General features: G+C 42.3%; 1 protein-coding gene across 10 annotated transcripts in view; it reads right to left on the bottom strand.

Annotated features, from left to right (window-relative positions):
* MYO9A (myosin IXA) overlaps positions 1-19900 on the bottom strand; it is a 175545-nt gene that overhangs the window by 98646 nt on the left and 56999 nt on the right. For 9 of the 10 annotated variants that reach the window (XM_059858011.1, XM_059858020.1, XM_059858015.1 and 6 more), the window contains exons 3-8: positions 15597-15691; positions 11016-11078; positions 9269-9368; positions 6494-6550; positions 2276-2373; positions 176-302 (exon numbers count right to left, since the gene is read on the bottom strand). In XM_059858011.1, the coding sequence (XP_059713994.1) occupies positions 176-302; positions 2276-2373; positions 6494-6550; positions 9269-9368; positions 11016-11078; positions 15597-15691 (540 nt within the window). The remainder of the gene's footprint in view (positions 1-175; positions 303-2275; positions 2374-6493; positions 6551-9268; positions 9369-11015; positions 11079-15596; positions 15692-19900) is intronic. The other variant, XM_059858018.1, reaches the window with a different exon arrangement.

Here is a 19900-nt window from a genome sequence, read left to right as displayed (position 1 = left end):
TCTTTAAAAACGTTCCTGTACCTTTTCCCTGGCAAACATGACCAGCCCATAAGAATGGAAACACACAAGAACTTACACTTTGGTGAAACTGGAAATAAATTGTGGATGTTTTGTGTCCTAAATCAGAGGTGGCTTGTTTGGTGTGAGAGTTTCAGGAGGGAAAGCAGAGCCTTACCTCCAGCAGCTCTGACACAACAGGAAGTATTTCAGGGTTGCAGATATCAATGGAGTCATCCCTGTAGGTTTTCTTTTTGTACCGGATGTTCCCCAGGTGCAGGATCGCCGACAGCAGAGAGAAAATCCTAAATAGAGACAATTCATTTTCACTTGGGTTTTCATAAAGTGAGTGAAGAAGTAAATCTTACCCCCAAGGGCCATGTCCCTCTTTGGCTCATTCTTCTAATTTTCAATCCAAAGAATCCACTTTGCCTCACGTCATAAAGATTTTCATTTAGTCAAGTACCAAACTTGCATCTGAAAATTCTTTGACACATCAAACCCACAGCTACAAAATTACAGCCCATGTTGTAAGAAAAATAGAAATCCTCCATTAATCTTAAATATTTATCATACAATTGCCTAAATTGAGGGGTAGAGTGGGCATGGCCATGCAGGTGATCCCTCTTAGTCCCCTGGGACACATTTTTTTGTCACCTTTTTGGATCTAGTCCCAGCCAGGAACAAAAGACTGTACAAAACAGCATAAATGCTTTTGTAATATCTAAGCAACTGAGACAAAGAAAAGATGTTTTACTTCAAGTAAATTTATCCAACCAATTTTTCTGTTTTGGAGGGAAATCGGTCATTTTTAAGTTATCGCCCCTCCAGAAAAAAAAATAGGATCATACACTCAAAGAATATCCTGAATTGGAAGGGATCCACAAGGTTCATCAAGCCCAACTCCTGAGCCATGGCTGGCTTCAGCTACAAATACTGTTTGTCCCTATTTCTACACTCACTTGGGAGCTAAAAATGAATAAACCCAAATGTGATTCCTAGCTTGTCTGGACAACACACCTTCACCTCTCCAAGTCCTCCCTTATCTCCAAAACAGGAATGGATACTGACTCCTTGTGAATTTCAGGATGCAATTTTATAAAAATTTCTCTTCTCTGTTTCCACAAAGGTGAAACCCCATGTTTTGCTACAAAGAAATTACTTTTAAAAGTATAGTTTAAAAGTATAGTAGTATTTAAAACATACTCCCTATGCCTCAGCTGAAGGTGGTTCCTTATTGCTGCAGTTGTGTAACGCCAAGCAAAATAAATCTGCTAGTGTAGTGAAGAATCCACCTTATTTCTGACACGCAAAATTCACCAGGAGCAACTTGTGTGCCAAGAAAAATCATTGCACAGTAAATCAGAAGTGAGAATTTACTGCACCACCTGACTCTGCTCAGTCCTGACACTTCCTGATTGCTTTGCTCAGGCAATTAAACCCCTCAACAGGCCTTAGACAAACCTCATCCTGAAGCTGATAAAGCAGCCTTTGACACAGAACATATTCAGACAAGTCTGCAACCTTGGGTTTATCCACATGTGTGGGGAAGATAGAGAAAAAGCAGTTTTAATTTCATAATTGATTTGCTACAAGTGAGGGATAAAGAACGAGCTTCCAAAATTTCTCAGTTGTGTGAAAATATCTTTGAGGTAATTTTTTATGTCAAGTTCTTCCCAACCTACTCAAGCCTTTCAAGCCAAAAATCAACACAGGAGAGATTATTTTGTAGGTTTGGTTGGAGATGACCCTTAGGAAGCCTCTAATTCCATGGTGTCAGTGGTGCTGCAACCCAGCTAAAGTCCAGTTTTCAAACCAGCATGTCCAGTGCATTAGTGAAAAAGTCCAGTTGGAAATGAGTCTGCAGACCTAGAAATGCACACAAAGGGTTAAGTTTGATGAGGGATAATGAGGACTTCTGATTAAACCAAGCTCTGGATTCATGACATGCAGAGTGAGGCATGATTATTCATGAACACTTGAGAAATACTTCAAGATGTCAACTCCTGCCAACGCTCCATTTGCATGAAGAGAATTGTTAAGTACAGCAACGATCATGGAATCACAGAATGCTTCAGCTTGGAAGGGACCTTAAACTCATCTGGCTCCATCCTGCCATGGGCAGGGACACCTTCCACTAGACCAGGTTGCTCCAAGCTGGCCTGGGACACCTCCAGGGATGGGGCAGCCACAGCAACTCTGGACAACGTCCTGCCAGCAGCGGAGGTGGAATTAACCAGGATAATCTCCAAGCTATTAAAATGGAAAATGAACTCACTGTCTGCGTGTCTTGGGCAGAAACCCCACCATCTCCATGGCAAGCTGCAGCCGCTCAAAGTCGTGCTTCAGGTCCTCCCCTTCCACGGAGAAACAATCCTGTGGATCAAACACACAGAAAAAACACTGACACCATCGCCACCACATCAGGTCCAGATGGCCAAGATCCCCAAATATCACCGAGTGATCTCCAGGTCTTTTATCAGCAACATTTCTGGCTAATATTTTCTGGAGAGACATCCTTGTCTCTCAGGTTTAACCTCTAAGGAAAGAGGTGAACCACGCCATTCCAACAGTATGGTGAAAGTTGGTCAGCATGACCCTACACAAAAAGGATGGGAAATAACAACAAGATGAAAACATCCCATATTTACAGGCAGCTTATTCCATACTCAGTCCAATACCTAAGGAGGGAAATTCAGTTTTTAAATAGAATTCAGATAACTTCATGTCAATGATCAGTGCATTAAATCCTGTGTGGGAACGGCAAATCTTTAAATAGATTTCTCAGAAACTTTATTTGAACTACCAAGAAGTTATTTCAAAATTGGGAGAATCTGAAATCCAGGATATTTTATACTTCTTGGAGGCTCACGTGCCTCAACAGTTGAGTTTTTCCTTGATATTAGTCACTGACACGTTTGGAAAAATCCAGTGACATTCCAGATCCAACCAAAGCTGTCCTGCAGCAATATTTAGGAAACAGAAATGCTCTTTAAATTAATACATAGACCATTAATGCCAAATATCTTCTGCTTTGGCTCACTGTAGGCCTCCCATAGATTATTTATTCTTCTCTCTGCCTTCCTAGCCTATATTTAATATTCTACCCATTGCCTATAAAAACTACCCTAGAAATCAAAATTAGTTTCTTGTGTATCACACAATATTGTGCTGTTTTAAACCTCAGACTATTTTATTAACACTTAAATCAAGGCTTTCTACAAGCAATTAGAGACTTTCAACAAGTTAATCCAAATGTAAGTAAATACAAATAAAAATTCTATAAAATTCTATTAAAAGTTTATGAAAATAATACAAATAAAAATTGTAGCTGCAGTTGGAATTAATTAAGCAGCTGAATGCGCATCATTTATTTTGATCATTTCCTGAACATCATATTTATCACACAAGCAAATGTGCAAAAAGTTTTGCACCAAAAAATAGGAAAGTCTGCACTAAATAAGGTTATGTAAATCACTGAAAAGCCTCTTGTACTCACTGATAGTACAGAAGATCAATCCTAAATACAGAATATATAGAATGAAGTTATTTTATATCAGCTTTGTGCTTTACAGCATTTAAAGCCTCACAACCACATCAATGAAGTTCTTCATCCCACTCCAGAGCATCATTACAGGCATAGTTATAATTAGAGTGGAAAACCTTTCTTTATATTATTTATACATTTAAATGTTGATATATTATTTATTATATTCTTTACATATTTAAAATATTTATTGCAACACAGGAGGCACCCACACAACTGCACTAAAAGCCAGAGAAGTGCAACTGGACAAGAAAATCGAAATTTTTTTATCAATTGTCCTCAGGGGCAAGTTAATGCTCCATGGGCAAAGTGAATTTGGAGCTGTTGAACAGTAAAACCATTTAAAACCACACAGAGCATCGATGAAGGCGGGGATTGAAATTCCAGGAGAAAACACCAGCCTGTTTTAGGAAGCAGTCATTAGGAAAGGGCATTTTCACCCTCCATTAGGTGTGGTGGTGCCCACAGGGGTCCCAGGACGAGGGAAGAGAAGAGAATCTTGCCTCCATGTTTCAGAAGGCTGATTTATTATTTTATGATATGCATTATATTAAAGAAAATGATCTATTAAAACTACACTAAAGAATAGAAGAAAGGATTTCATCAGAAGGCTTGAAAGGAATAGAAAGGAATGGAATGAAATGAGAATAAAATCCTGTGACTGACCAGAGAGTCTGAGACAGCCGGACTGTGATTGGCCATTAATTAAAAACAACCTCATGAGGCCAATCAAAGATGCACCTGTTGCATTCCACAGCAATCAGATAATTATTGTTTACATTTGGTTTCTGAGGCCTCTCAGCTTCTCAGGAGAAAAATCCAAACGAAAGGATTTTTCATAAAATATGTCAGTGACAATCAGGAGCTAACAGGAGACAACCTAAAGAGACAACCCAGAGCCACCTAAAGGGACACAACAATGACACCACCAAGAGCAGGGACACCAGAGGCACCAGCACTGATTATTCACACCACAAAACCTCAGGGCAAGACCTTGTCCCTCCTAAGCTCCAACCCTGGCTTGCTCAGCCACTGCACTCACACTGAGAACTCAGCAGAACTTCCCATCCTCCTTCTGGCAGGACCTGCACTTGGCAGGACAACAACACACCCACAAATCCTGCAAATTAGGCAGGTTTAAAGCTTTTTTTTAAAGACACCAAGTGGTGCTTTTAGTGGCACTCTACATTTTCATTTTCTGGCATCATTCCTCCAAAATTAAGTCACGAGTCAACAGCAAAATACCCCCGGACGACTCCGAAGTAGCACAATCTCTGCCGAAGGCAATTTAATTAATGATTTACATAACAATTGCCCCACTCATTAATCTGCATGGAAAGACTTTTAGCAAAATTCCCTGCTTAAAAGCGGATGCTCTCTGCAGCGTTCCAGCACGGAATCGCTTCCTAATGGATGATAAATGAAGGATAATTATAAAACAGAGGAGTGTCCTTGATATTAGAGCAGACAAGCATCACAAAGTCCATCCCCACAGACCTAACTCGCTGTTAATATCCTGCCAGAGCAATTAGTTTCCCAGCAAATGTGAGTCCCCTGCTTCCTGCAGTCACATCGAAGAGATCCATGGATTTCCATGGAAAATTTAAAGAGGATAAAACAGTTTCGTTATGAACTTGGTGTCTGCAGCAGGTTGAGTCCATGGGGATGGGGAGAAGACCAGGGTAGGTTCAAGAGTGAATCATCAACTGAAGCAACCAGGACTGTCACAGAAAATGATCCCAAATAAAATTATCCTAAATAAATCAGCAAATAAACAAACAAATGGTAATGACACGTGGTTTTCTTGCACAGAATAGGGACACAGACATGGCAGTCCCCAGGCTGGCAGGGTGTTCTTGGTCATGTCATGAGAAGGTACCAAATTTTGGGGTTGTTTTCATTTTAATTCCTTCAGCAAATTGTCCCAACCCATTCCTAAAGCAATTAAGGGCTTTCCAACTTATAAAGGGTATTAAGGTCTAGAATAGCATCTGCTCATCACTCCCTGCTCCTGCAGGGCCCCTAAGGATGCTGATGGATTAAGGATGCCAATCCAATATTCAATATTTTTAACCTTGTGAGGGAAATTCCCTCCTCTCCTCCTAAGGATTTGCAGGGAAATGTTGCTGTTAAGACACTTGCTTAGCCTGAGTGAATCCCAGCTCCTTCCCAGATCACCTCTTACTCTTCCAGATGCATCAGCAAGACTTGGCAATCATCAAGCACACAGGAAAACTAGCAGGAAGGACAAGCAGCTGATTCCAAACATGCTTCCACATGCAGGACACGCTGACAGGGAGCACCATGGGACACACAAGACACCCAGAGCATGGAGGAGCCAGGGAAGGGGGAGAAGCTTCACCATTCCCTTTTTTGGGGCGATCCATTTGGAAAGGATGATCATGTCAGCAGAAGTATTTTAGGAGAAGGAATTGTTTTTGCACTCTGAACAATATCAGGATTTGATTTTCTCACAGATGGCCGGGGGGATGTTTTTGGGTTTGTGTTTTTTCCTGGAAGCTGGAGAGCAGAGACATCACTACAACCAGCATGAACTGATGCATCTCTTGGGGCTTCAAGAAACTGATTTGCTGTTTTACTGGAACGGAATTCCAATTTTCACATTGCTGTCACATCACAATTTCCATATATCATCACATATTCCATCAGAAAAGAATGAAAACCCCCTCAGTTTTCCAAAACTGAGAGGACTGTAGAGACATGACCATTTCCAACTGCTGAAGAAGTTTTCCAAATGGAAGGAACCATAAAAGGGCAAAGGGGGGAAAAAAAAAAAAAAGGTCTGTACTGTCACAAGCAACAGCACTGCAGGGCAAAGGGTGGTTAATGGGTTAAACTTCATTGGATTTGGCTTTCTTTGTGTCCCTAAAACACTCAATGAGAGCAGCCCTGCACCAGCAACACGGAAGAGGTGGTTCTCGTACTGACCGGCTCCGAGTCATAGCAATAATCATCCCAGCTCTGTCTGAGGGGTTTCTTTGTCATCTGAAAGCAAGGCAGAGCGGGTTAAGTGGTGTCCCCACCCCAAATCACCCCCACCACCTGCTCCCTAAGCAGGAAAATAATTGTTATTCTGCAGAGTCATGGCCTAGTTTTATTTGTTTGAAGGGAAGATTCATGATGCTTCTGCATTCCTGGTGGTGGTTCCTGCTCACAGTGCACCTCACTGAGCAAGGCCCTCTCATCAATAATCCTCATGGATATACTAAAATCTCCTCTGACAGAGTGGGGGAAACCCTTGGTTTACTTGGAGCTGAAGAGCCACTGATGCCAACATCTCACTGAAGAACAGATTTGGTTTGTTCCTACTCTCAACCTCTGCTCCAGACAAACACAAGTGCTGCAAAGTGAGATTCTTCCAAGCAACACTCCAAAGCTTTTTAGGAATTTGTGTCTTTTTCCAATCAGACAGAGATGGAGTTGAGAGAAGTCAAAGCATTACCAGTCCCAAGAGGGAGAGAGATAACACTGGAGCTCCTGAAGAGCTGAAAATAAGTATTTAAACCTGAAAATGACTGTTTTCAAAATGGATAAAACTTAACAACTAGCACAGAAAATGTTCAGCGAGCTGCAGGGTGTGCAGGGGTGGGTACACCTGCCATTGGTGGGGAGGAATGGAAAAGTCCCCCTTACTCAGGGGATACTTTGAGTAAATCTGCATTTAAAAATAACTTGAAATCTTTCTTTTCAATCTGCTCCCTGCATTTACAGAGCAGATTTTGGTTAAGTATCTTAATAGATTATTTCTCATCTGCAAAGCAAACTCCCCTTTTGCTTTGCATAACACAACAAGAGCAGAGGAACCCGGGAGGAGGAAAGTAAAGCCTGACTCAGGACTGAGTCACTCCTTCACTTCAGTGGCCTGGTTCAATATTTTATGGCTTCTCTATATGAATATTTAATTTTCAGTAAAACACTTCAGTTCATGTCTGAGCTGGTTCTTTTTCCTTTTAAAAAGGCAGAGTCTTCTCCAGGACACACTTAAGAAGAGACTGCAAATGTTCAAGGGTCATTTTATCAATTTTCTCTTAAATGTTTCCCAAGTTTCTTTTTCCATTTCTCCACTATCTCTTTTTTGCTTTTTCTCCTTATTTTCCTTTTCCTTTCTCCTGGAGGGCAGGGAAAAGCTGCTACTGCACTGTCAGATGGTCTTCATGTGAAACCATGCCCAGACCACATCTAAAGGTGCTCTTTTTCCACTGCTGTCAGTGTTAACTCTAATCCTACTTACTAAAAATTATTTAAAAACCTCCCAAAAACTCAGAGTGTCACTGCTGTCCAAACACTGTGTTCAGGGAAGTTCAGAGTCTGCTTCCCTGATCCACTGGACTGATCTAAGCAGCCTTCTCCAGCTTACTTGCCCCACAGCACCCTAATTTAGATTAAAATAAACATTTTACCCCAAATTATAATATTCCTACTGGAATAGGAATATTTCACCCTAAATTATAATATTCCTACTAGAATAATGTGTTCCTTACATTAAATGCTGTTAGATTTCTAATTTTCCTTCCAATAGAAATGCTCTTAAACTGCTGTGTAAAAGAAAAGGACTGTGATTTAAAGCAATGTTTTCAACTAACAGAAAGTGAGTGGATGGACCAACAAAACCTTGGAATCCAACAAAACATTCCATCTTGGCATCTTCCCACTGCAAACCCGTGGCACAGATGATGCTGGAGATCACAGCACGTTCTCCAACCAATGCCTGAGGCACAGAGAGTGCAGCAAAGAGCCCCCAGCCCTCAGAGTGTTCCTCACTTGGGAATATTTCTCAATCCTGCCAGGGGTGTGTGGGAGTCATTAACATACAATGGATTTTAGTGTTGATTGCCTGCTTTAAAAATGTTCTTAAAAAGTCCCTGGTAATTGAGAGCTATCCCTGCAGGAAGTTATATTTCTATAAAGACTAAAGGCTATTTGGGTTGGGCTGTGGTTCCAAGTTTCTTTCCAGTTTAGGGGTTAAATCACTCTTTATTGCTCCTCATGTTTCAGCACCAAGAAAATTGCAATTAGTTAAAATCAACACGTAACTTAACTCCTCTTCCACATATTCCTCCTCTTTTTGGTCATTTGAAGTCTCTGCTTGCAAGAGTCAGTGGATAACTGCCTAAATACCTCAAGTAAATCAATTTAATATAAAATTATCATCATGTAAACTGAGTTTATTTGACTGTTGGTAACACTTCATCCATCATTAATTCCCAGGTTTTCAATGGCTGCTGTGGTTTTAGTTATATTAGACTTGTTCTATTGTTAAAGTCAGAGGGTTGTGCCAAAAGCCAGCCAGAAGCTACGGAATTAGGACCTCCTCATGCAAGATGTTATATCCTAGTATGCCACATCTTCCCCTCTTCTCCTGCTCAGGAGACAGATATTAATGAATAAATGGCATTCACACAGAGAACAGGAAATTCTGACTGTTTCTCCCTCCAGCAATCAAAAACTCAATACTTTTAACATATCCCAGGTACAGAAAACACTGATTATTTTTTCCCTGAAACATTACCAGGTGTTCAGATTGCTAATGCAGAATTATTCCAATGACAGAAGACTTCCTATAAACCATTAAAACCAACTTTTACTACTCCACACCTTTAAAAACCCCCACTTTTACTACTCCACACCTCTTCTTTATTACCATTAAATATCAGCAGAAGAAAAGCCAAGACCAAGGATTGTATTCCTGTCTAGAACTCCCACCTGGTTAAGGTAATGATATTCCTCTGGCTGCTTCAGGTGAAATGCTGATCTCTCCTCCTCACTTGCTCCTGCCAGGAGGTAATAAAATACATGGTAGTTCCTGGTGACAAATGAAAAACAAAAGCTGTTAGACTCGAAAATGAGCAGCAGCACTGAGCAGAGGAACATGGAAACCTCCCATCCTGATTTTCCAGCTCCCAAGCTCAGGACTGACACTGTTTAGAGCTGGTCTGTACCTGCTGTGCAGGGATGGAACAGATTCAATGATGTCATGGAGAATGAGATCCCTCTTCTCCATCCAAGGACAGCCACTGCCTTAGAATCTACTAGAAGGATTTCTAGAAGAGCTGGGATGCTCAGGTTTTCTTTCAGAACCATGTGCAATGCCCACATATTTCACAGAATCCCATCATCATTTAGCTGGGAAAAGAGATCCCAGTCCAACCTGTGCCAAGCCCCACCTTGTTCTCAGCCCAGAGCACTGAGCACCATGTCTAGGAATTCCTTGGACATCTCCAGGGATGGGGACTCCAGACATCCCTGGGCAGCCCCTTCCAATGTCTGACAACCCTTTCCAGGAAAAAATTCCTCCTGGTGTCCAACAGCTTGAGGCTGTTTCCCCTTGTCCTGTACCTTGTTCCCTGACTGTCCCTGGCTCCTTTATTAGAGCCTGACCTCTTTTATTAGAATCACAACATATTTCCTTGCAATGCAGAAATTATGACTCTTCATACTTTATTACCATAAAAAAGGCAGTGGCTTTGCAGTTGCAGTTCCATGAAACACGACTGAAAATTCTTCAAGTATTCAAACACTCAAATATTCAAAATACCTGAATATCACTAATGCTAAACCCACCCCAAGGGACACTCATCTCTTCTGCTTCTAGACGACTCTAACACAGATTAACACAATTTCTTTCTAAAATTAAAGCTGTGCTTTTATGTTGGATGTTTTCCAAGAGGATCCAAGTTTAATCATCTTGCAACACCCAAGAGGACGTTTGTCAAGGCTGTAGATGCTCTTTAACTCCAGGAACAGCCCTGGAGCATTCCGAAAACTCACACATCTGTCTCCAAAGGGAAACACAGCCAGAAGTGCCAAGAGTTGAAAGGCAACTAAAGGCAGCAAAATTATTTAAAAGTGGAATAATAATTACTGAGAGAGGAGAGGAATATGCAACAAAGAATATGCATCAAATTAGGAAAGAACACTTCACATAAGTTCATTCTCTATATAATTTTGGCTCCTTCTAGAGGCCCCTCTGAAGGCTTCAGTGAACTGCAAAGAAGAATGAAAATACCATGTTTTCCTCCTAAAATGACATATTAAGCAGTTCACAAGTTGCACAAGAATGAAGTGGTACACAATAATCTATCTGCCATACGGAAAATGAAAATTAAATGAAATGTAGCAATATTGTAGTGGGAGGTCCCCTGCTCATGGCAGGGGATGGAACAATTTGGAACAAGATAATTTTTAAGGGTCCATTTCCAAATACAACCTATTCTATGATTCCATGGTAAGTCAAAGACTTTTGATAAAATAATGGAGTTTATTCCCTCCATTAGCACATTTCTCCCTAAACAACAAAGTATTCAAATATAAAATGCATCATTAATCTCTGCAGCACAGGCTTAAGAGCATGAAAATCCTGATCCCCCGTGCCAGCTCCACCAGAGACTGAAGTTATCTGTGCCATGTACAGGAGTTAAACCCAAGCCTTGTGCAAAACAGAGGAACCCACCGCTCATTGTGCTCCTGATAGACCAGTCGGGACTTCTCCAGGAGGTATTTTTCAACATAAGCTCTGCAAGAGAAGAAAATCAAAGCAGCATTCACTGACCTGATACTCAGCTTCAAGGAACACAGCTTTACCAGGGGCTTCAGCCTTGGTACCCACACAAAGAAGTTCCAGCCTTGTTTCACTTAGTTATATAAATTTCTTCCTCAGCAGAACAAGCCCAATATTATGTTTGGCTTTTGAGGTTTTTTTGGTTTGATACCAAGCCAAAACTAACTTGGATCTGAAAAACATGATCTCAGATGCCTCAGCCTATGGGCAAGAGAAATGCTGTCTGCAAGGAAGGAGCTCAGATCCCTATTTCATTCAAAGCCAGCAAAATCCCATTGCCTGCAGCCCAGGAGTCGTGCACATGGAAATACATCTGTGAGCAGAAGTGTGCAAGAAGCCATTTAGCTGCAGAATCAGTCCCCAGATCCCCATTCCCTCTTCCAGAAGAGCCACTTCTCACCAAAAATGTAGGTTATTAACTTCTGGCTCCAGTCAAAAAAAAATAAACGATTGCGAAAGCTCCTCATTGCAGTTTACATTTTCTCCTAAGAGCCTCCACAACAAACAGGCTCAATCTACATATTAAATATTTTTTTCAGGTTTGTCAAGTTAAACAAAGCTCCTGCAGGTTTTTTTCTTCCAAACAAACCTAACCAGTAATGACAGGGATTCAGGAGCTGGAGTTCTAGGTGGCAGTTTGGACGGTGGAGCTGTGCTTTTCTGGTGACAGATGCCCAGTGACGTGGCTCCCACAGTCAGAGCCATGGAGGAATTGGGAAATCCAGCAAACCTCAGGCATGGTGGGACAAGGAGCTACTTTCCTCCACCACAGATGGGAAAGCCAGATCTAATTATTACCTCCAGCACGACTTTCTCCTTTCCTTCCATAAAAACTAAAATATAAATCATTTGGACATGGTGCAGAGGTTTTGTGAAAATTCTTATGGCAACTCTTGGGAGAGGCTACTAGAAGTGGCAAATCCAACACCCCTCTGGATGATCTTGCTGGACAGGAGGAGTAAAGGAAGACAGACAGCAGAGCTGTATTCCTCTTTATTCCCTGGGAGGAAGCTGGGAACAGTCTGTGGATATTCCTCACCCACAGGTTGATGGGGTTTCTATGTTCCCTTTCTAACCTGAACCCAATTTTTCCTTCCCAAGCTATGAATTCACAGCAGGGTCAGGGAACACATGAATGAGAGATCCCAGATGGCACTGATGAGATCCCACGGGATAATGGCTCAGACACTCCTGTACAATCTGCAACATGTCCATGCCCTTGGCATTTCTCTCACCCCTATCATTTCTGCTGTTATCATAAACCACCCCAAAAATCATTCTTAGGTAATATTTCAGATTGGAAATGTGGGAGCTCAGCACATCACTCCTGATGTCCAGAGCTACCAAGAGAACCCTTGGCGGGCTCGGGAGTCTTGGAATGTTGCCAAAAGCACTTGGTGGCTTGATTTTGATCCATCTAGAGATGTGCCACCGATGTATGAGGAAATGGAACCTGTGAGAATCACTCGGGTGTAAGTGGTGAAGGGAAGCTGTCATTATAGGGTGAATCACAAATTTTGGGGTTTTGGTACAGGGGGGTTGTAGAGACAAGATGGAGGAATCAGGGTGTGCCACCAGGCTCTTCTTTCTTCTTCCTGTCTTCCATCTTCTGAGGTGGTGTTGGCATTTGGGGATTGGTCTGGGATGAGAGTGTACTTAGTGACGAAGATGAGAGGTATTGGGGACAAAAGGTAAATATGATATATGTAGTTTTTGTTATAAAAGATGCAGCCACCTTGGGGGTGGGCAGAGTGCCTTTGGCTGCCGTGCTGGTCAGATCCTTCAGGCAGGGAAAAGGACTTTATAGATAAGAAATAATAAACAATTCTGAAGACCGAAAAAACCTAGTGTCCAGACTCATCTTTTGAAGCCCAGCGTGCAAGAGCCATCCTGAGTGTGTGTGGGGGCAGAGACAGACAGCCAACCCCATAGGAAAGGTCTTCTGGAGGTCATCTGGTCCCAACCACTATTTAAATCAGTGGAATTTTATTTACCATTGTCAGCTATGTCTGTTTGACCTTTAAGAGCAGAGGAAAGGAGCTGTAAGGGAATGATCTGTGTAAAACACTGATTTAAGCACAGAGAGCCTGTACTTCTCAGGGCTTTGATTGAAACCCCTCCCAGCTGGCTCTTCTGCCATTTCATGGCTCCTGTCAGGTGTCAAGGCTTTTGATGAGCTCATGGGGACCCAGCAGGTTGCAAAGACTTTCCTCCAGGCCTGGCTTATCATGGACTAGGATGTCCAAAATTCAGGAAGCCTCCTGGGAATGCCCTGAACTGCAGCACAGCTCCTGTTCCATCAGTCTGGGAGACAATCCAAAACTTCACCCTACAAGGTGGGCTTGGGTCCTGCTCAACCTCCTGCCTGTTCCATCTCTTCAAGTTTTGGGTGATTATACTCAGAGGGGTTGTAAGCAAATATTCAATTGCTATTTTCAACCTCTGAAGAGAGGAAATCTCTTATTAGGGGCTGCAATTTATAGTTCCATTACCAAAGCTACTGATATGCAGAACACAAGGTGATAATTGATTGGGTTGTGCCAAAAAAGTATAGTTTTTACACAAGTTTTTACAAAAATCTTCTTTCACAGGAAAAAAATAAAAGCTTGTATGCCATATATACTTTTTGGTTTTGAACTACATATATTTTTCTTTAAACATCTTTTCTTTTCACTGGGGGAGCACTGAAAGCTCATAGCAGAGTACAGACACAATACACTGTGCAACCAAAGACCAAGAAAGATAATTTTGCAAAAGCAAACTCCCCCTATTTTATGAACTAGAATATGGGAATATAATGTTATTTGCATATCTCTGCCAAATAAAAATAGAGGCCACAACCACAGTGCTGCTACATCATGCCAAGATAATACATAGTTAAGGCCTTTGTTGGATTCTTGTTACTCAGGAGGTATTAAAAAAAATGAGGTTTATCCTTTTAAGAGAACTGTGCAGCAGAATGAAAAAAGAGCATCAGGTTTGACGTGGGATGCAAAACCAGTGGGAAAGGACGTGGAGTACCCAAGCTCACTGAAAAATTAACAGCAGCTCTTTGTGTGATACTGTTCTGCTGGAAAAAAAGAAAGCAAAAAAATGCAAAAGCAATTCTCTAAAATAACAACAAAGTCCCAGCAAGAGGTCTCTTAGCCAGCTGCAGAAATTATACAGGCTCTGAAATGCTGGTTCTACTTCTCATTTTTCCAACTGACTCAGTTCACCTGGACAAAAAGAGGAGTTAAGAAAGTCCTGCTCATTTACAGCTCCTTGGTGGTGATCTGAGGCCATGGAAATTATCTGAAGCCAGAGAGAAAGTCGGGTTTAGGTAGTTCCATCCCTGCCATGGGCTGGGACACCTTCCACTAGACCAGAGTGCTCCAAGCTTCATCCAGCCTGGCCTTCAACACTTCCAGGGATGGGGCATCCACAGCTGACCTGGGCAACGTGTGCCAGGGTCTCACCACCCTCACAGCCAAGAATTCCTTCCCAATATCCCATCTGGGGATATCTCACTTTCCCTCTGGCAGTGGGAAGCCATTCCCCCATGTCCTGTCACTCCAAAGTCCCTCTCCAGCTCTCCTGGAGCCCCTTCAGGCCCTGGCAGGGGCTCTGAGGTTTCCCTGGAGCCTTCTCTTGTTCAGGTGAGCACCCCCAGCTCTGCCAGCCTGGCTGCAGAGCAGAGGGGCTCCAGCCCTCAGAGCATCTCCTTGGCCTCCTCTGGGCTCTCTCCATCAGCTCCACATCCTCCCTGTGCTGGGACCCTGGAGCTGAGGCAGCTCTGCAGGTGGGGTCTCACCTGAGCTGGGCAGAGGGACAGAATCTCCCTTGTCCTGCTGCCCATGCTGAGGGATCAGCCCAGGCCATGGGGGTCTCTGGGTCCCCAGTGCACATGTCCATGAGCTTCTCATCAATCATCACCCCAAAATTCTTCTCCTCAGGTCTGCTCTCAAATTCCCAAAGCTGAAATAAACTGAGGAGAACCACAGTGGAAACAGACAAGGACCTCCTTGCAATGACCTGGGAGGAAGAAGAGCCCTTCCCTGCTCAAGGGCTGAGTAAAGGAGAGACTTGCAGGGAGGGAATCAGGCAGAGAGCAAGAAGAGTGTGGCTCAATGGCCTCCAGAACTCCCAGCCAGAGATTAAATCCTCCCCTTTCACTCCACATCTACTGCTGAGCCCCTACCATTCCCCTTTTCTGCCTTAACTCCTGTCTGAGGAGGAGATGCTACTTTTCAGGTCCATTAAAAATTTGACATCAGGATTATGGCGAGCTCAGCTGGCTTGAAGGCAGCTCAGGTGTATCCACACCTCAGCACCAACCTTGGATGCACCAACATTTCCATACCAGCAGATTTTAATAAGCTAAAACCTATAAATTTTTATTTCCTATCTCCATTTTGGGAAAGATATTACCAAAGCAAGGAACACCCTGTTTAGGTGTGGGTGTACCCAGCACCCCACCCTGTTCCCACTTACCCTCGCACGGTGCCTGTCTCCTGGTAGTTCACTTGGATGAATTTGCCAAAGCGACTGGAGTTGTTGTTATGGGCAGTTTTTGCATTTCCAAATGCCTGTGAAAAGAGGGAGATACCACAGTTATGCTGGAAAAGCCTGATTTCCATGGGCGTCACTCACAACCAAACCTGGGGGATTTTCCTATCATATCACAACAAAAAACAGGGGATGGAGAAGGTTTTTTGGGTGTTTCACAAAATAATCTAGCAAACTGCTAGGGACCATGCTCCTTTGCAAGCTGGTGTTCATGAAGAGAAGCTAAACACTGGTTAAAAATAAAGTGTGAGCTGCACAGAAGTGATTTAATGCTTGAAGTTATTACAGTCTGCATTAAAGCTGTGCTTTATTCATTTAAATAATTATACAAGTACACTGCTCCAACAGGACTCTACATTTTAATGAGCTAGAGGAAGCTGCTTTTTAATTATATGTGGAATTAGGGGGGAAAATGCTTTGAAGGCTACTCAGACTAGATAATGTCATACACAGCACTGGCATAACCCAGAGTATTTTCAGCATTTCAAACACCCTCGTTTCCATTTGCTGCTGTTGCTTTTCCAAAATCAAAATGCTTTCAAGTCTTTATTATGCAAAGCTTTTATTCCAACCCTGCCTTACCAAAGCACTGACTGGAGAGAGTAATTTTGGCCATTTAAAAGAAATCTCTGAACTGAAACTGCTGTTTTCAGTTGTGCCTGAATCACATTCATAATCATCCGGACCACAGTGACAGAATCTGCCAAGCCACCAGGTCCAATTAATGCTTCATTTATTAAACCAGTTTTCATAATCACACACCTATTCTTCTAAGTCAAAATTATTAAGGTAATTATAATTTCAGAGATAATTTCCAAGTGTTGCTCATGTGTGGGCATTTTGTGCTGAGGCTTAACATCAGAGCTCAACTCCCAATAGATTTATTCCCTGCTCAGCTATTTATTAGAAAAGATTAAAAGGGCTTTCCATCTATAATCTGAAGCTTTTCAAATGACCTTTGTGGATTCAACTTCCCAACTAAAAGCAGAATATAAAGGCCAAATGAAAGGAGACCTTGGAGAAAGGGAATGGACACGTCCCGTCCGTGCATGATCCGGTTCCCTTCCCAGGCTGATTTATTTCCCAAATTGCTCAGATTTAATGATTTAAGAACCCACAGAGGTTTGCCATGGAATAACAATGTGATTTTTCCCCCTATCTGAATACAGGATTTGTTTAAACTCCAACTATTATATGAATCTGCTTTAGTTGACTAAAGCAGGTTGTGGGAGAGCCGAAACCTGCCGAGCAAACAGGTTCTTCTGGAGGGATGATCCCAGAGCTGCAGCTCAGGAACCCTGCACAGGTGTCACATCTTTTCAGGCTGTTCACACTTTTTTCTTGCTTATTTGCCCCAAAAATCCTCCCTGCACCCAGCACCCCCTCTCAGCCCACCCTCCAGAGGACATCAAAGGCGCCCACACCTCCCCTGAAGCCCTAAATCTGTCCTGGAAATGAAAATCCAATCATCCTCTCCCCAAACCAGGAATTTTGATATTAAAAACCAGGATGGTGTTTAAGATTTCCAAAGGATTTACCTCCAGGTATTTCAGTGAGCAGAGACACAGCAAGAAGCTTTTAAGCAGAATATTCAAGACATGCAAGTGCATCACCTTATATTTAAGTATTAAATTGTATTAATTAGGTTACAAGCATTTCCCTGCTATGGGATCACTCATGTTCTAGAAAACCATCTTAAGGCAATGAGAGATAAAATTTCTATGCACCTAATTAACATTGCTTGTTAGAGAAGCAGCAAGATGAACCTGAACAGACCAAACAGGAGGCAGCACAGTTTTATATTATCTCATACAATAAATTTGCATTAAATTTTAAAAAGAATTTAAGCAAAGAACAGTATTAAGAAGATTTCTAGTTTGATTCCCTGTATTTCTACCCTAAGTAATCACTCACAGAGACAAACAAGTTCTATTTATTAGGATTTCTTTGGGGAGAGCCTTGCTCAGGAATCAATCTTTCTTATTCTGTAGCGAGGAAATTTAAGAGAAAACATTTCAAATATAGGAGTGGGGAACAGTGAGATTCCTCCTTTTTTATGAGCTTTTTTGGGGATGAATGTGCCAGACCACATGATATGTTACAACCCAAATGCTTCCAGAAATCACAGCCCATAATGTTCCTCTTTCATGCATTCTTCTTTCGTGCTGATGTAAATGAGAAAGGTCTTTGGATCCCTTCTTGTGCAAACTTTGGGTGACTCCAGGCCTGGCACATTGGGACTGGGCCAACAAGTAGCTGGAGAAACGTCTGGTGTTTGATTTGAGACAACTTAATGCATTTTTGTTTGCTTTACTCACAGGGTTTCTTTAGCAGGACTGTTGGGCTATAAAAAAGTGCTATTAATTCAATTTATACGTGTCTAATCCATACAGACCAGACCAGAACACCCTGTCCCTTGCAGACGGGGCAGAATATAATAGTTCAACCTCAGCAAACGAGTTATAACTTCTCTAAAACAAATTATCTTCTGTTCATTTGATTGCCCTTTACTGACTCATTGATTGGAGGCTGCTGAGCAGCTCAACGGACACAACTCCATACCAGCATTCCAAGGATTCTTGGGGAGACCAAAGCTTTTCCTGGCCAGGGCTCAACATTTGGAAAGAAACAAAATTCAATACATTCCTCTGTAGGAGCTGGGAGTCCCTCTGGACCAGGAGGGTGATCCAGCAGTTTGGAGAAGGCAGGAGAGAGCAGCTCCATTCCACCTCCTCCTCCAGCCCTCCTGCACAAAGAGATGCCTATCAGGATGAGGGGAAAAAGGGATTAACAGTTTCCTGGCTAAATGCTCCACGTTCCTCCTGATCCCAGAGGTTTGCAGCCTCCTCCTTCTCGACTGAATATTGATGCAATCTGGATTAATTCCAGATTACAGTCAGAATAAGGATTATTTTAATGTCTTTCCTGAAAAAAAGTTATTTTCCAAATCTCAGCAACTGGAAAAACACCGAGGTGACTTGTTCTTATCTGGCAATAAAACACAGTTCTATAGATCATCCAAACTGAATGTTATTCCTCCACAGAATAAAAGCAATATTCTCCTACAGAATAACAGCTGCATTCCCTTATGGAATAACAGCTTCTGTGGTAAAAGAACAAGTAGAAACACAGGCCTTTGCCAGCATATTTTAGGCCCCCAGCCCTAAGAGGAGCCTTTAGCCCTCACCCTTAGAGGGAAAAATAAAACACCATCTTCTTTTTGCTGTACAGGATAAAAAAATATATTAATACACAAGAGTTTTTAAATGGCTCCCTATTAACCTGAAATGCAAATTGAATTTTTCAGAAAGTCATCCTATGAATAGACCAGGAGAACAGCAAGGTGACTGCTTAAATCTTAACTATGCCATTGTGGAATACTTATATTAATAGTTATATTCCATGGAGGGGCATGGAAGGGACTGGGAGCAAAACTCCATCAAGCTCATTAATGCCAGGGAGAAGAAACAGGTTAATATCAGACAAGACAGTGCTGGAGGATTCGAATTCCCTGGTTTACTGTGAAATTTGGAGTTCATTAATCAAATGTATTCATAAAGTCTGAATGACTTCTAACTGTGTGAGCACGTTGGGAGCAGCTTTGCTAAAATCTATTTCCCACCAAATAACGTAAATACAGAAGGGGCTGAGGGAGCTGGAGGGGCTCAGCCTGGAGTAAAGGAGGCTCAGGAGGGACCTTCTGGCTCTGTACAACTCCCTGACAGGAGGGGACAGCCAGGGGAGGTCGGGCTCTGCTCCAGGGGACAGGGACAGGAGGAGAGGAAACATCCTCAAGTAGTGCCAGGGGAAGTTTAGGTTGAACATTAGGAAAAAATTTCCACATAAAGAGTTGTCAAGCATTGGAACAGGCTGCCCAGGGATGTGGTAGAGTCCCCATCCCTGGAAGTGCTCAAAAAAGGACTGTATGAGGCACTTGAGGACATGGTTTGGGGATGAACATGGTGGTGGTGCTGGGTGATTGTTGTATTGAAAATCTTAAAGGCCTTTTCCCACCTTAACCCCCCATGGCTCCATGAGGCCCATCAGATGTGCACTCCCATCCTTCACCTACAGCTTCTGTTGGAGAAACACAACACGAGCACCCAAAAGAGTGGTGGATTCAAACACCCCCTGTAATTTATTTCCAGATCTGAGGGCTGTTTATCCCAATATTCTATACACTATGCTTGGAAAAAAAATTCCATAAACACTTTCACTCCAAATTAATA

This window comes from Haemorhous mexicanus, chromosome 13, assembly GCF_027477595.1.
Source record: "Haemorhous mexicanus isolate bHaeMex1 chromosome 13, bHaeMex1.pri, whole genome shotgun sequence".
Lineage (NCBI taxonomy): Eukaryota > Metazoa > Chordata > Aves > Passeriformes > Fringillidae > Haemorhous > Haemorhous mexicanus.
This window is presented reverse-complemented; position numbering and strand designations above follow the sequence as displayed.